The sequence below is a fragment of the Panthera tigris genome, chromosome B2, assembly GCF_018350195.1.
Source record: "Panthera tigris isolate Pti1 chromosome B2, P.tigris_Pti1_mat1.1, whole genome shotgun sequence".
In the NCBI taxonomy this organism is placed as follows: Eukaryota; Metazoa; Chordata; class Mammalia; order Carnivora; family Felidae; genus Panthera; species Panthera tigris.
In genome coordinates, this window is record NC_056664.1 from 37,482,647 (window position 1) to 37,498,010 (window position 15,364).

Genomic DNA, 15,364 nt, shown 5'->3' on the forward strand with positions numbered 1-15,364 from the left:
TGGCTCTGGACTCTGAAGGCCTGGGTTCAGGCCACTAACTAGCTGTATGACCTTGGTTATGTTATTTAATCTCTCTGCTTCAGATGCATTATCTGCAAATGAAGTTCCCCACAGCAGCTATCTTACCACTGCTGGGCAGTCGGTGCAACGTGACAGTGGCCCTCGCCTGGCCCATGGCACCTTTTCCCCCACCAAGTGCCAGCTACCGTTACTACTGTAGCACTGTGGTTCCGCCCCTCTGCCACCCCTCCCCACAGCAGCTCACGTTACTGGTGGACACAGACCTCCAGGTCTCCATAAAAACTGAAAACCTGCTATGAGCGTACAGCATTTTAGACCACCTCTCCACCCTCAGGAGACAGCCTCCCACCTATATCAAGGCCGAATGCAATCAAGGGTTGCGGTCCAGAAAGAGGGGAGACCACGTGGGTAGCAGAGTCCAAATCACACCGCAAGAATGTTGGCTTAGTCTGAGGGAGAAGCCACTGAGGGTTTTCTGAGTTTGGGGAGGGGTGTGGTCATGATCTGAGTCTCTGAGGACCCCTGATGGCTTTAAGAGTGGCAGAAGAGCTCTCAGGAGGTGTGGCAGTCACCTTTCAACCTATGTCTTGGGGCCACGGCTTCCAAGAAGCCTTCCCTAATTGCCCCACTTAGCTCTAATTACTCCTTTATTGTACTTCCCTGCGCAGTAACCTTGGGAAAGTTACATAACCTCCGAAGGTCTGGGCCTTGGCTCTGGGGCTGTACAGGGAGGCCAGTTAGGTAACCACTAAGCTCCCTTCAGCCTCACAATTTATGATTTGCCGCCAGGAGATGTGCCCGGAGCCTGACCCTCCTCCCCCATCAGCCACTCTTGCCAGCCTCCGGGGGAGGGGGGTGTGGGGGGTGAGGAGAAACCAGCCAACAAGACAGTTCCTTGGGTGCAAACACTTGGGGTGCAGAGTCCTGTGATGGGGAAGCTCCCTGGGGAAGCATGAGATCATTTCTGCTTCTTTCTGAGCCTACAGTTACCACAATCTCAACTTTTGCCTCTTGTTCCAGAAAAACTCACTCGTGGGTGGGGAAGTTGGCCCTCAAGATCACAGAAAGGGGTGTGCTGGGCAGGTTAGGAAATCAAGGCAGGCCAATTTAGCTTAAGTAACATTAAGTCCTCTGTACCCCAAAACACGGTCAAGGTTCTGACTTAAAGGCCATTTAAAAGAGGATTAGAGGCAGGGTGACAAATGGGTCAGTGGAAAAAGGCTCTCGACCTGGGCAAGCTGAGCTAGTTTAACCTGAGCTTAGTTCTACAGACAGTTTGTCCCCAGCTCCTCACCAGGCCTCGGTTTTCCTATCTAGCAGATGGGATGGAAATGCCACACCTCAGTCAGGCCCGGAGAGGTCACAGGGAGGCACCCTGGAGGAATGGGTCTGCAGAGACCCATGGTAAGGCCAAGGGTGAGAATCTGGGAAGGGTGCAAAGCCTGTGTATCTGAAGGTTTCTCAGGGGGTCACCCAGGTACTGCAGGCGACACAACCCAACACTCCTGCTCCATCCCCTGGGGCCAACATCCTTGGCCAGCTGTGGAGGGGGTACCCTGCAGGGTGGGCCACGGGGTAGCAAAAGCCTAATGCAGGCGCCAGTCAGGCCGGAGTTACCTGCTCAAGGCATGCCCTTCTCCCCTGCAAACAGCCGGGCCTTCCTCCTGCTCGCTCTGAAGATCAAACGGTTTCCACAAGGAAGGGGCAGGGAGTGTTGTTTCCCTCCCCCCGGCGGGTCCACCTGCCTTCCTGGTTTCCGTAGTACATGGTCTGAAGACATTCCCCAAAAGGCAGGGACGGACGGGGCTGCTTCCCTTTGCAGCAGGTCTCAAACAGGTTTGGGCATACAGTATGTGCTTAGTAAATATCTGCTGAATGAAGGACTGGATATTTGCTGTCTCAAGTTCCTTGAAGGCAGAATCCACGGCTCCCCATCTAGCATCTAGCTGGGCCAGGGGGTGGGGGAAAGAGACCTGTTAAATGCTCACACTGATTGGTTTTGCTAATCCCAGGAGAGAGGAGTTCAGGAAAAGTTTATAAAAAAGGGATGGGGGCAGGGAAGCTGAGAAGGGGTTCCTGGAGAGAATGACCCAGAGAGGGAGAGCAGTTGATTCCGTCAAGTCCCCCGGAGAAGAGATGGCAATAAACTGAATTTAAAGGTGAACTTGGAGCTGGCAGCTACAGGGAGTGAACATCACATACATTTTCTCCATGTTCTCCTGTTATCTTCGTCCCACCGAGATGGGTAACATCACTGTCCCTTTCAGACGCGAGTCGTGTGCTCAGGGCCACTCAGCTTGCAAAGGCCACTGTGACTTGAAAGCCTGTCCTTAACCACTAGGCAACATGGCCCCACCTCATGAGGCTTGAAGGGGAAAGTGGGAGCACATTTTGATAATGGCACTCTCCCTTCCTCCTCTTCAGGGTGTGGAGACTATGAGACCAGGGGCCAGAGTCTGGGCCTGGCTCAGTTCACCTAGAAAAGTGCCTTCTGGGGCACCTGGGTGGCTCAGTTGGTTAAGTGTCCAACTTCAGTTCAGGTCATGATCTCACAGTTCATGGGTTTGAGCCCTGCGTTGGGTTCTGTGCTGACAGCTCAGAGCCTGGAGCCTGCTTCAGATTCTGTATCTCCCTCTCTCTCTGCCCCTCCCCCACTGGCACTCTGTCTCTCTCTCCCTCCCTCTCAAAAATAAATAAACAGTAAAAAAAAAAAAAAGGAAAAGTGCTTTCATCTTGAGGAGGCCTAGGTCCTCCAGACTGGCCATAGTACTGAAGGTCCACATGCATCTCCACATCCCCCCTCAGAGCTGGGCACAGCACTGGGCACCGGGGGCCCAGCAGACACCGTGGGCACATCAGTGGCTGGCTATACCCCCACATGCTTATTGCACAGGTCTGTGGATTAGGGCCAAGGGTGGGGACACATGTCCCTGCCCACGTAGGGCTCCTACTGCCTACCTGGGCCTAATTTAACCGGCACTTCAAGCCTTCCTGAGTGAATGGATGAATTTACTTGAAGGAAGTAGAGTCCAAGAGAAGTGAAATCCAGCCAGGGTCGCACAGCACACACCAGTACCATAGGGAGAATTGGAACCCAGGTCCAAATCCTCTATTTCCTACACAGTGGCTCAGATCTGAGTCCGTCAGCCCCAGCCCCAGCGCCAAGCACAGGTCCACACAAAGGGAGGGGCTCAACCCTGTGCTGGCTGGGCCATCAAGCACACTGCAGGGCTTTTCTCCTGGGGTTGGGGAGCAAGTCTCCCCCTCCTAGGAAGGACCCAGCTAAGCAGCTGCAGCCAGATTACACTGGGCCATGGGAGGTGACAACAGCCACAGTACGCAATCCTGATTAAATATTTCAGCAGGAAACCCAAATATTTAGATGGAGGGGAGGAAAAACAGAATGCACATTTCAAAGCCAATCACAGGGACCTGTCTGCCAAGGGCACTGTGAGAGGGCAAGTGGGTGGAGTCTGCCCCCAACGAGGAAACAACTCTGATCCCAGGTCCCGAGTGACCACCACCCAGGGAAGACACCCATGAGGCCATCTGCCCCTGGAATCCTCCAGAATGGAAAAGGTTTGACAAAGCCCGGGATGAGCCAGGACTGAGCAGAGAAAGCCTTGCCACCTTTCCCCAGAGCAAGGAGCAGGGCCCCTGCTCGGGAAGGGAAGAGGGTATCAACCTTCCATACTTTCAGGTGTGGACCATGAACTCTTTGGAGGAGAGGGCTGTGGGTGAAGTTGAAAGAAATGGAGAATGCTGGACAACTCCACTAGGACAACCTTGGGCACGGTATTGAAACTCTGTGGTCCATTCTGGTGCTCCTACTAGAAGGGAGTGCTGATAAGGGAACCTCCTGGATCCTCCTCCATTCCTGGCTCTGAAGTCAGCAAGGTGGGGATGAGTCTGAGCCTCCAGGTAGCCATGTAGACCTGAGCAAATCCCTTGGCCTCCATGTGCCTGGCTAATGGGCATAGAAGTAATACTGAATCCACTGGACTGGTTTAATGAGACAGTTAAAGTTGGAGCCCAATGCCCAGCACCCAGTAGGAATTCAGCAGAGTGCTACCCATGCCACTCATCCTTCCAGCCTACCTCAAATACCTGCTTCTTTAAATTCAAGAGTAGAAATTAATCTCTCACTGGTTCACACTTAGAACCCCCAGGTGCCCTTACCAATGTCAGCGAGGTGAGAGCTCCTTACCTTTCTTTCTCTAGACTGGGGGCTCCCTGAGGGCAGGGGCTATGTTTTATTCAGAGCCAGATCCCCTGCAGGCCAAGGGGTTCCACAGGCCTCAGCAAACAGGAACTGAATCCTGAGGCCCGGTGACTCTTGTCCCACCTCTCCAACCTCTACCATCTGCAACCCATCACTCAGCACCAGGACCGCATTTCCCCTCAGTTTCGCCACTGTGGCCTTGTTTCTCTGCCCAGCGAGGCTGAGCCCCCAAGGTCTACGGCCCAGTATGGTTTCTGAGGCTTCAGTACACACAAAAATGCTGGCCAGGAGGGAGGCCCCTCCGTGAGCCCACCCTTCCTTTGTCCAGATCTCTAAAATTTAGGGATCAGATTAACTCCTCACCAAAAGCCCAGAGGGCCCAGGCAGCTGTACCGAGCTGGAATATCCCACTGCCCCCCCCCACTTTTTTACATAAAGGGGCAACTAAGGTATTATCTGGAAGGTCATCAAATTGGGGGGGTGCTTTGGCTGGGACAGGAACCCACACTTGAACCTCCCAAGGGGTTCATGGTAAGAGGAAAAGGTGCCCTAACTGAAAGCTGGGGTGTGAGGGAGGGTGGATGGGCTGTGTTGTGTGTGCGTTGGGGTGGATGTGGGGGCGGGGGGAGTGGGCTCTGTGGGCTTTGGTGGAAAAACCCACACTCCATCACATCAGAAAGTTCAAGGGAGGAAGCATCCTTATCAGAACACCCATGGGGCGAAGGGATCAGCCCACAGAAATGCTGTTAATTTAGAGTTGAAGATTCTACTTCTTTTAAGTTGCCACGCCTGTGAAGGAAGAGCGAACTTTCTGAAATGCTGTTCACTCCCCGACTTAAAAATTGCAAAAATTTGGTCAGTTCAAATTCCTTGGCTAAACCCAGAGGGCTTTGTCATCTGACCCTTACCTCTCGGCCCTATGGCTGCAGCCCAGAACCATCACGCACTTTTACTCCTCCCTGAGGGCTGTGGGCAAGAAGGACCCACCATCCCCCCTTCTTTGTCTAGCTCTTTAAAAATGTGGTTGATATATACCCAGAAGAGGGATTGCTCGATCATACATTTCCATTTTTAATTTCCTAAGGAGCCTCTACACTGTTTTCCATAGTGGTGGCACCATTTTACTCAAAAAGACAAGTGATTCCACTTGGAAGGCATTTAAAGTAGTCACATTCACAGGAACAGAATGTAGATTACTCGTTACCAGGAACCAGGGGGAGAGGGGAAAAGGGAGTTGTTTAAGGGCGACAGAATCTGCTTCGCAAGATGAAAAAGTTCTTTAGAGCTGTTTCCCAGCAGTGTGAATATACTTAACAAGAATGAACGGACTCTTCAAAATGGTTAAGATGCTAAACTTTGTTATGTGTTTTTTACTACAATTAAAAAAAAGTCGGTTGACCTTTCCTCTGCTTCAGGAAGGTCTTCCTGCTACTGTGTGAACCACACTTGTATGGGGGCAGTCCCTTCACATAGCAGGGTTGTCTTAGGAACAGTAGCAGCGACAGCGGCAGCTAACACTTAATGAGCACTATGTGCCAAGCGCTCGTCTATGCAAACAGTGAGGGTGATATTTGCGGCATGCCTTCAGAGGCCAGCCCATAACCATCAGACATACTGCTTGCATGGTGACTCTTTCAACAACAGCAAGGAGCCTGCAGTTAGGTGGTGGGGCGAGTGGCACTTGGAGGAAAGCATGTCCTCTCTCCATGTCAAACCCATCCTTGGGGAGGATGGCCAGGTCAGGCCTCGTCTGCCCTATTCTAAGAGTCCCTGGCAACTGTCAGTGAAATCTCCAAGGAGACTCGCCGTGACCCTCTGCATTCCCCCAGAGGGAACCGGGAAGGAGGCAAGCCTATTTCACATGCTTTCTTATAGTACCCAGCACACGTGGCCTCTCTGAATCACCCAGTTCTGGCCTAGTAGTTCTTGCACCCCAATTTGTACAAAGACTATCTTTCTTTTTTTAATATTTATTCATTTTTTGATAGAGACAGAGTGTGAGTGGGGGAGGGGCAGTGAGAGAGAGGGAGACACAGAATCGGAAGCAAGCTCCAGGCTTCTGAACTGACAGCACAGAGCCCGACGCGGGGCTCGAACTCACAGACCGTGAGATCATGACCCCAGCTGAAGTCGGACGCTTAACCGACTGAGCCACCCAGGCGCCCCATGTATAAAGACTATCTTGGGGGTACTATGTCAGGACCATGGCTCCTCTGCTCCCCAAAGCCTTATACTTCCCTGCCCCCCACCCCACAGAGAGTTCAGAAGCTGAGCGCAATCTGACAGCAAACAGCCAACTTCAAGATGAAAGCCCTTGGCCTGAGGTCAGAGGCGGCCAAGCACAGCGCCCAAAACCAGAGGACTGTTTCTTTTAAATGTAGGACTATAAATAGGGCAAAGCCCCAGGAAAACACTTAGAAGCAACAGTCATCACCTCCCTTGCACCCCCTCCTATAGGGCTCCCCCCACCCCACTAGAACATTTCAACACTTGCTAATTCCCACCCTCAATAATTCTCTAATACCATGCCATCTGCAATCATCCTAAGGGCTCTAGTAAAACTCTCAAAACGATTCAATAAAAATCCACTTTAACTGTTAAACTCTAACTAGAGCAGTTAACTGAGGCATATTTACCGATTTAAGAATTATTATTATCTTGGCTGCCCTCAACTTTGATCGGAACATAAACAAACAGGTCATTAGGAGGGGACCTCTTTCTTCCATTTCCTCTCAAAACCCCAACTTCCCTACTTTCCACTTCTGCAGTTCTAGACAGTGAGGATCCAAGTTTGAACTAATGACGTGGAGGCCTCCGTGATCTTGGATAATCAAAAGATCTATTGTGTTCCCTTTACTTACAAAGGCAGTTAAGTGGACCAGTGTGCTTTACAATTTCCAACGAGGCTTGAAACAAAAGAGGTTTTCATGTTAACCCTCAATTCTCAAAAAAGTTCAATGAATGTGCCCATTCTAAGGGCATCATTTGGTCAGATCATTACATCATTTGGTCAGATGTAACTTTAGCACATAACCCATGGTTATATTTTCAAATTTTAGGAGGAGGATTGGCGTTAGAAACACGATGTCAGAACCTCAAAACTGGAATCAGCTTGACTACTGTAGACTGGAACATGTAGAGAATAGGAAGGGTCCAGAAAATAAAAGGAGCGGGGTCTGGCACCCACGGAAAACCTCCAAATAGGATAATGCAGTTTGGAGCTGGCAAGGAGGCCAGTAGGATCCAAGAGGCTTCTGGGGATTGGTCAGCTATGTGAGCAGTCTAGGAAAAACCAGTTATGGATGGGGTGCTCCAGTGGAAGGCAGGGCATGAGGCGACCCCTACCACACCCCTGGGAGACATGGGAATCTCAAGAGCCACAGCAGGAACACCTCACTCTCTCCCTCCTTCTCCCTCCTTAAACCCTCCTACATCCAAGACCCCACTTAAAGTCATCACCTCCTGAGAGTCCTCCCTGACCCCTCAGGCTGGTTCTGGAGGCCCTCAGGAACCATCACATCATAGTGGGTTTATTCATCCTTCTCCCCAGCAGCCAGTCTGAGCCTCGTGGTGTCTTAATCCATCTTTGCACTCCCAGATCCTCGCCTAGTGCCTGGCACATAGTGGACACTTAATAAATGTTCGTTGATGAATGTTCTCATGTACTCTGGGATCAACCCGCTTCAGTGTGAAACCTGATTCTGTACTATATAATCCTGGGCAAGTTATATCATTGTCCTCATCTATAAAAGGGGGTGGTCACCAAGATTAAATTAAAGTAAGAATGTATAGAACGTGCTTATTCAAAGCTCTGGTGCACAGGGAGTTCTCAAATCCTTCCTGTTTATGATCATTGCATACTGGAGGTGAAGGTTGAGACTGCCCCCCTTCACTGCATCCCAACCCTTTGCTCTTTTGTGCTGCCAAGGGAGGGGTGGACCGATGCTTACCGCAGTAACAGAGGAGGTGCTGGCTTGGCCAGGCCCAACACAGGAGGCCAGCATGCCAACGCCTGTTCTAGGGGAAATAGAAAATAAAATTTCCCAGCAGACCGAAGTCCAGCTGAACCACCCCACTAAGCTCACTTACAGACTACCCATTCAACAGCTTCACAGGCCTAAGAAGCAGGGCAAAGGTGTACAAGGAGTAGGCGAGCCAGGTTCCCACCCCAGGCTGTGCCCTCCTGCTGTGTCACCAAGGCCACTTCAACTTCCCTGAGCTTCAGTTTCCTTATCTGAATTCATAAAGTTGCTGTAAAAAGTACCTGAACTAACGCAGGTAAAGCACTAGGTCAACGTGTGCTCAATAAACACAAACAGACAGGGGGAGACATGCTCGCTTTAAGTGACATCTGTAGGCATCTTGCATAACGCTTCTACTTGCCCTGATCCTCACTGGACCCTCACTTTGCACTGAGGAAAGAGGCAAAGTCAAATGGCTTGATGGGTAAAATGGCCAATGCAGATGTCAAAACAGGCCTGTGCCCACTCTCTTTTATAAAATGCACATACCACTCCCAGTGCCCAACACACAGGGTGCTCAAATCCATGCGAACTGCCCTGGTGGAAACCTCTGCATGCAATTCAGGGAAGAGGCTGGGGAGGCAAGGGTTCAAGGTGGTTCTGAAGACAGGAAGGAGGACAACCACAGGGTCTGAGGCTGCTGCGGTAGAAGCAGGGAGGGTAAGCATTTGAAAGTCGGGCAGGAAGAACCAGACAACTCGGTTCGGGCGGGGTGCCTATAAGACCTAATGAAAAGTGAGCAGTGTGTTGTGTTAACTCCCTTTGCACACATTTGAAAGCACATGCAGTTTCCAGTGTAAAAAAAAAAAACCCTACTCAGTCTGCACCCCCTACTTCTAACAACCCCTCCCAAGAGCCCGCCCCTACCCCAGGAATTTCTAGCTTGGGACTTCTCTAGGATTACAAAGGTGACTCAGAACCTGACAAAACACAGAACCTCAGGTGGAAATGCCCCAGGCCAGATGGGAAAGAAGTTAGAGTTTTCCACAACGGAGTCTTCTTTTTTCCTTAAACCAATTTCCTGGGGCTGAAGGTAATGCCTCAAGTCACAAAACAGAAAGCAGAGCCAGGCAGATTTCTGCAGACTAAAAAGTGATGCTAGCAGAATGCTTCCGCTGGTCAGTGTTCACTTCTTGGGTTTTTTCCTATGATGGGAGGGGAAGTTGGAGAAGGTTGGAGAGTTTTTTGGCCAGGGGTGGGGAACAGGGCTGTCCATGATCCCCTCCAAATCAGATTGGCCCGATGCCCACATCTAAAAGTTACCTGCCTGCTTTTGGGGGGCAATCATCAGCGGGTTTAAGAGGACCCCCAAATAAGAGGCTTTTTGTTGACTCGAACCCCTTAAGAAAGCTAACTTCCAAAGCTACCACCACCAGCTGCACCCGGCTGCCTTACCCTGACCACCCCCCTCTTCCCTTCTCCATGGGTTTTGAAGTTTATTTTCCCACATTCAGCCTTGAATTCTTTCCTTCCTTCCCCTGCTGTGGCGAAGAGGGAAACACTTCGAGGGCAGCTTGATTCTTTATCATCCCCGCCTGCCCTCTTCCCCCTCTAAACAAAGCCCTGGAACAAACTAAACAACAACTGCTCTCCCGGGGAATTGTTTCCTCAAGGGAAATTATAAAGTGACCCCTCCCCAACGCACACACACAGGGCAGACACTCATCCACAGAAGTTCCTGCTATTAGCAGCCAAACCACCCCAATTAACGGCTGAATTCCTCCTCCCCATCAACCTCACCTCCCACGGTCACCCACTCTGGGGACTGCTAAGGGCCCAGAGGCTCTCCCCGCTAAAATGCAACACCCCTAAACCTCCCCTCTCACTGGCTCCTGGGAGGACAAGTCTTCACCTGCCCAGCTGCTGGTAGGTACCTATATGCTCGGGTGTGTGAATGTCCATCGATTTAAGGACAATGAGGGGGCAGCACAAGCAAGACATGCTCATGTTTTCCACAGCTTTCAACCTCCCAACAGTCCAGGGCAGGGAAGACAGATGAAGACGGGTGCATTCTCATTTCACATACGGGGAAACTGAGACCAGAAAAATGAGAGACAACTAGACAATCATAAAATGTTGGGCGGCTGCCGTAGATTAAATGTTGTTCCTCATCAAACCTCCTTTCTCGCATCTTCCACCCCAAGAGAAAAATAACACCTTGGACAATCTACCCCTACCCCACTCCACAATCTAGAGCCGTCACCAACTCTTTATACCCAGGTCCTGGTCCTTCCACCGGAGAGAAGCCATTAGTGCAGGCCAGGGAGGGTGGGTGCTTAAGGCTAAGAGCCTCTGAGAAACTGGCGTGGAGAACCCTGGGCCCCAAACAGCCCCAAGATCCCAGCTGCCATGGTCAGCCCCAGTTTATTCTAGTGAGGTCAAAGCCATCCATAGAGCACGTACCAGAAGATAAGAGGTTCGCAATGTCAACACGGAGAAGAAACTACCCCCCACGCGTCCCCTTTTGCTCCACCTCTCCTTTCCCCTAAAAAGGATTCCCGGGGTTTTGTTCTTTTGTTCAACCTGCTACTTTCACCAACTTTAACTCCAAGCCCTGGGGGAGGAGGGGAGGTGTCTCCATGAGATAAGCCCTGCCGGAAGCTTGAGCGCGTCCCAGGCACTGCGGCCATCAGCACCCCATCCCGGGGGGGGGGGGGGGGGGGGGAGGTGACGCTCGGGCGGTACGGAGCCCCCTACCCACTTCCCGATCCCTGCGGGTGCGGGTCCGGGTGCGGAGGAGCCTTTGCATAGCTTGGGGCTGTGGGACCCTCCCGCCACTACTGCCGGCTCACGTTCCAGAAGAAACACAGGGCGGGCGCGGCACTGGCCCGGAGCTGGGAGGTGGAGATGCGAAGGGGTGGCACCCGGCTCCACTCCCGAACTCCGGGAGCGGGAGCTTCTCAAAGTGCAGATAACCGCCTTTATCCGTCCTACAGCCCCCCTCCAACGAGGGAGGTACTCGCACACTCACAGGGAGCCATCGCGGGGCCGGTTCACCCAGAGGTCAACCCCAACGTCTCTCTGGACAAACGGGGTTCCCAAAGAGTCTCCGCGCGTGGGTGACTCCCGTGTCTACGGGTAAACGACAGACCTCAGCAGCCAGACCCATGTGAGACAGCCTTTCCTGCCACCCCCAGGGCTGCCCGCAGGGACTGAGGGTTATCCAAAGCTGTGAAGGGTTTCCCTTCGGCACTCCTAAAGCTCCGGCCGGCTTCCAGTGTCTGTAGGGGCACAGACGGCGGCTCACCTGCAGGATCTTATCCAGGCCCTCCTGGCCCAGGCACGGGAACTCCTTGAGCAGATGCAGTTTCTGTGTATAGTAGTTTTTCTTGGCCTCTTTCCAGTGTGGCTCCTCGAGCACCTCGAAGATCGCCGCCCCGATGGCCAGGTAGAAGATGATGGCCGAGGTGAGCAGTGGGCCCCGGTCCACCATGGCTCCCAAGCGGCCGCCTCCTGGAGAAAGGCTCCCCTAGCCCCTGCGGCTCCGGGTCCACGCGCCCTACAGCCTCTGGAAACAGCTGTTTGAATTTGGAGCTCCGCATGCGCAGTGCCCTGTTCCTCCCCCCCTCCCGCCCCCGGCGCCGCTCTCCGGACAAAGTTGCTCTGCCAAGTTGGCCCACCAAGCGCGGGGAACTGTACGAGGACTTGCTCCCGCGCGGGGGGGCGGGGGGGAGGCTGGTGGGTGGACACAAAGCGGGGCAAGGGGGCGCCCTGGCTCGCTGGGGTAAAGGGAGCCGGGGAACTCAAGGCCAGAGTCTAGGGAGACACGTGGGCCGTCCTCCGCGAGCCGCAGCAGTGTGCGCCGCACCCGCCTCCACGCGCCTCTTTAACCAGCGCCCAGCGCGCGCGCCCTCCCGAGCCTGATCCCGGGGGTGGTACCCGTGCAGGTCCCGCCCCTCGTCTGCACCGCCCCCGCTCAGGCCCGCCCCGCGCAGGCCCCGCGGCTGGCCGGCCCGAGAAGTCACCGCGAGGTGCGCACGGGATTCGGTGCTCCGTGCGCTGCCGGGGGCTGCCGCCAGGGGAGGCTGCATGCCCCGCGGTGCCGGAGAGGTTGGGGTCTCTGGGGCTCGCGTTTGTTGTTAGTGCCCGTGGTATTAACTAAGATGAGTGTGTACCTATCACACTCAAGTCAAGGAAGTTATTACTATTGCTATTTTCGTTGTAACTCAATTTTCGTCCACTGCCGTTTCTGCCAAGAAAGCTTGATTCTCAGTCTCTTTCTCTCACCCCCTCCTGTAAACCAAGGGTAAGTGTAAGGTTAGAAAGGTACTGGAGAAGCTGTAGAGAATCAGGATATCAGGGACTAATCCAGCCACAAAGGTGAGACTCTCCCCTTTTACCCCATTCTCACCTGCCCTGGTGAGACGCCCACATTTAGAAGGAGCTGTGCTGTTGGAGACACCTCCCAGCCCCACGCACTGTAACTCTCCAGGAAACACTTAACCCCTCCTTATTCCGAAGCCTACTCTGCAACCCTCATCCACACCCACACACATGCGCTCATCCCCTTGTTGGAAGATACTTTCTTCCTAAATTCCTTCTAATGTACTATGTAACCAATACACTATAGAACAGTAAAATGACAGCTGGCCCTGTGGGGAATCTGGATTGTTCAATGACATATCCCAGACTGTTCCATAGGAGACACTCAGTAAATATTTGTGCAACGAAGGAGTGAATGAATTCGTGTCAAACACACACACTGAGGATACATCTCACTCGCCTTGCTACCATTTACCGAGGCAATACTCCAACCTTCCCGTGCATCCCAAGAACAGCCTGTAATTATACCAACCTTGCAGGGAGGAAAAGGAAGCTGTGTTAGGTTATTTGTTCAAAATCTCTAACCAGCAACAGCCAGAAGCTGGAGTGGCACACTCCAGCACTTGGTACTAAGGGCTGGCCCTGACCCTCTCGGGGCCTCTGAGGGGGCCAGTGCAGTAGTGGGCCAAATTGGTGCACTGCCCCTGGTCCAGGCCTTTTTTTTCCCCCTGTGGGGAATGTGGGGGGCTTTGGTCAGGTGTCAAGAGTTAGGGCAGTGTGGAGGTTCCTCAAAAAATTAAAAAAAGGAATTACCCCATGACCCAGCAATAGCACTACTGGGAATTTATCCAAAGGATACAGGAGTACTGATTCATAGGAGTACATGGACCCCAAAGTTTACAGCAGCACTTTCAACAATAGCCAAATTATGGACAGAGCCCAAGTGTCCATCAACTGATGAATGGATAAAGAAGATGTGGTTTATATCTACAATGGAATACCACTCAGCAATGAAAAGGAATGAAATCTTGTCATTTGGCCATTTGTAACAACGTGGATGGAACTGGAGGGTATTATGCTAAGTGAAATACGTCTCTTAGAGAAAGACAGATATCATATGACTTCACTCATATGTGGAAGTTGAGAAACTTAACAGAAGACCATGGGGGAAGGGAAAGAAAAAAAAATAGTTATAAACAAAGAGGGAGGCAAGTCATAAGAGACTCAAATACAGAGAACAAACAGGGTGGAAGGGGTTGGGGGGGTGGGGAAAATGGGTGATGGGCATTGAGGAGGGCACTCAGGATGGGCACTGGGTGGGTATGTAAGTGATGAATCACGGGAATCTAGTCCCGAAGCCAAGAGCATACTGTATACACTGTATGCTAGCTAACGTGACAATAAATTATATTTAAAGAAAAAAAAGAGGGCAGTTTTTACTGAGAGGACAAGGAGGTATGTGTGGTATCTCCAAATTGGGCAGGAGAGGGTCTAGGGATACAGGTTTGAAGGATTGATCCAAGTTTATGGATGTTTCTGTCTCTCCTTTATGGCAACCTGTGTGTGTCCCCAGGAGGCCAGAGCAGGAAGCCCCATGTTCCCTGAAGACTTAGGGAGCCAAGCCTTTTCAACAAGGTCTTTAGGTGGCCCCCTCTAGAGCCCACCCACTCCCCAGCCAGGCTTCTGCTCCACCCCAGAAAGACCCTTCTCTTTAATTCCTGCCTGCCTCCCACCCACCCTGCACCACACTCTGCAGTCTCACGCTCCAGCCCTTAGCCCATGAAGAGTCCAGGCTTCTGTCCCAGATCCCCTCTCTCTGGAGGGAGAAAGGAAGGGACTTGGTGTGAACAGTTCATTCAGCGGTGGTGGGGGCAGTTTGAGAGGCCACAGGCTCTCTTTCTGTTTGGAAAATTCTCCGCCATTCCTCTCCCACCTCCGGTCTGCGTTCTTTTCCTAAGAAAATAAAGGGCCTCTTCCTATTTCAGTCTCGCTGTCTCACAAAAACACTGCAGAATACTTTGGGGTGAATTGGGTTTTATTCAAAAGCTTTATAATTTCTAGTTTCTCTATCTTTCCACTTTGCCTATTTCTCCATTTCCCAACTCCTTTCTTTCTTGCCCTCAATGTGGTGTTCACTTTCTCCTCATCTCTCCTTCTGTGGCCCCATTCCTTAACTTCCTGTATTTTCTCAGACCTCTTGACCCAGCTCTCCATTCTCATGCCTCTCTCCCCTTCCTCTGGTCCCTTCCAGAGTGAATGTGCTTCCCCTCTTCTCCCTTACTTCTTAGACCTTCCTGGACCCCATCCACACATTTGGGTCAAGAATATCTGATAGAGATCAGGAGCTAGGCCTATTCTCTGCACAGAAGCCAGTGGGGGATTTTGGAAATATAAACTGTGCTGGAACCAATGAATGTCTAGACTACTTGTGCCTCGAGGATGGAAAAATAAAAGTAGGTGGAAGGTGGGGGTGCAGGGAGTGTATCTTCTTATACAGCTGATGTTGGGAAGCAAGAATTTCCTGTGCCCTTCTGGGTCCTTCTAGCTGGACTAAGAAAATCAAATCGACAGGGTACAGATTAGCAAGAGAAAACCAAATTGAATTTCCTATGCACAGGGAATCCACACAGACATGGAAATTCCAAAGACAGGCGAAACAAGGTGTACATGAACTAAGGAGAAGGAGGTAATGGTCTGGGACTTCAAAGGGAAGGAACGTAATTCACAGGAAGATGAAAAAGAGTAAATGGTTGGTAAACAAATGTTTGCGAGGTCACTCAGAAACATAGAGGACTTTGATCAAACAAGCCTTGCCAGATTCCTCTACCATAACTAG

General features: G+C 51.7%; 1 protein-coding gene across 1 annotated transcript in view; it reads right to left on the minus strand.

The window, feature by feature from the left end:
* Positions 1 to 12,046, minus strand: part of KCNK5 (potassium two pore domain channel subfamily K member 5) — a 37,204-nt gene extending 25,158 nt beyond the window's left edge. Inside the window, 1 exon segment of the mRNA XM_007085230.3 lies at positions 11,513 to 12,046. Within this exon segment, the coding sequence (XP_007085292.2) occupies positions 11,513 to 11,698 (186 nt within the window). The 5' untranslated portion in view covers positions 11,699 to 12,046.
* Positions 12,047 to 15,364: the final 3,318 nt, after the last annotated feature.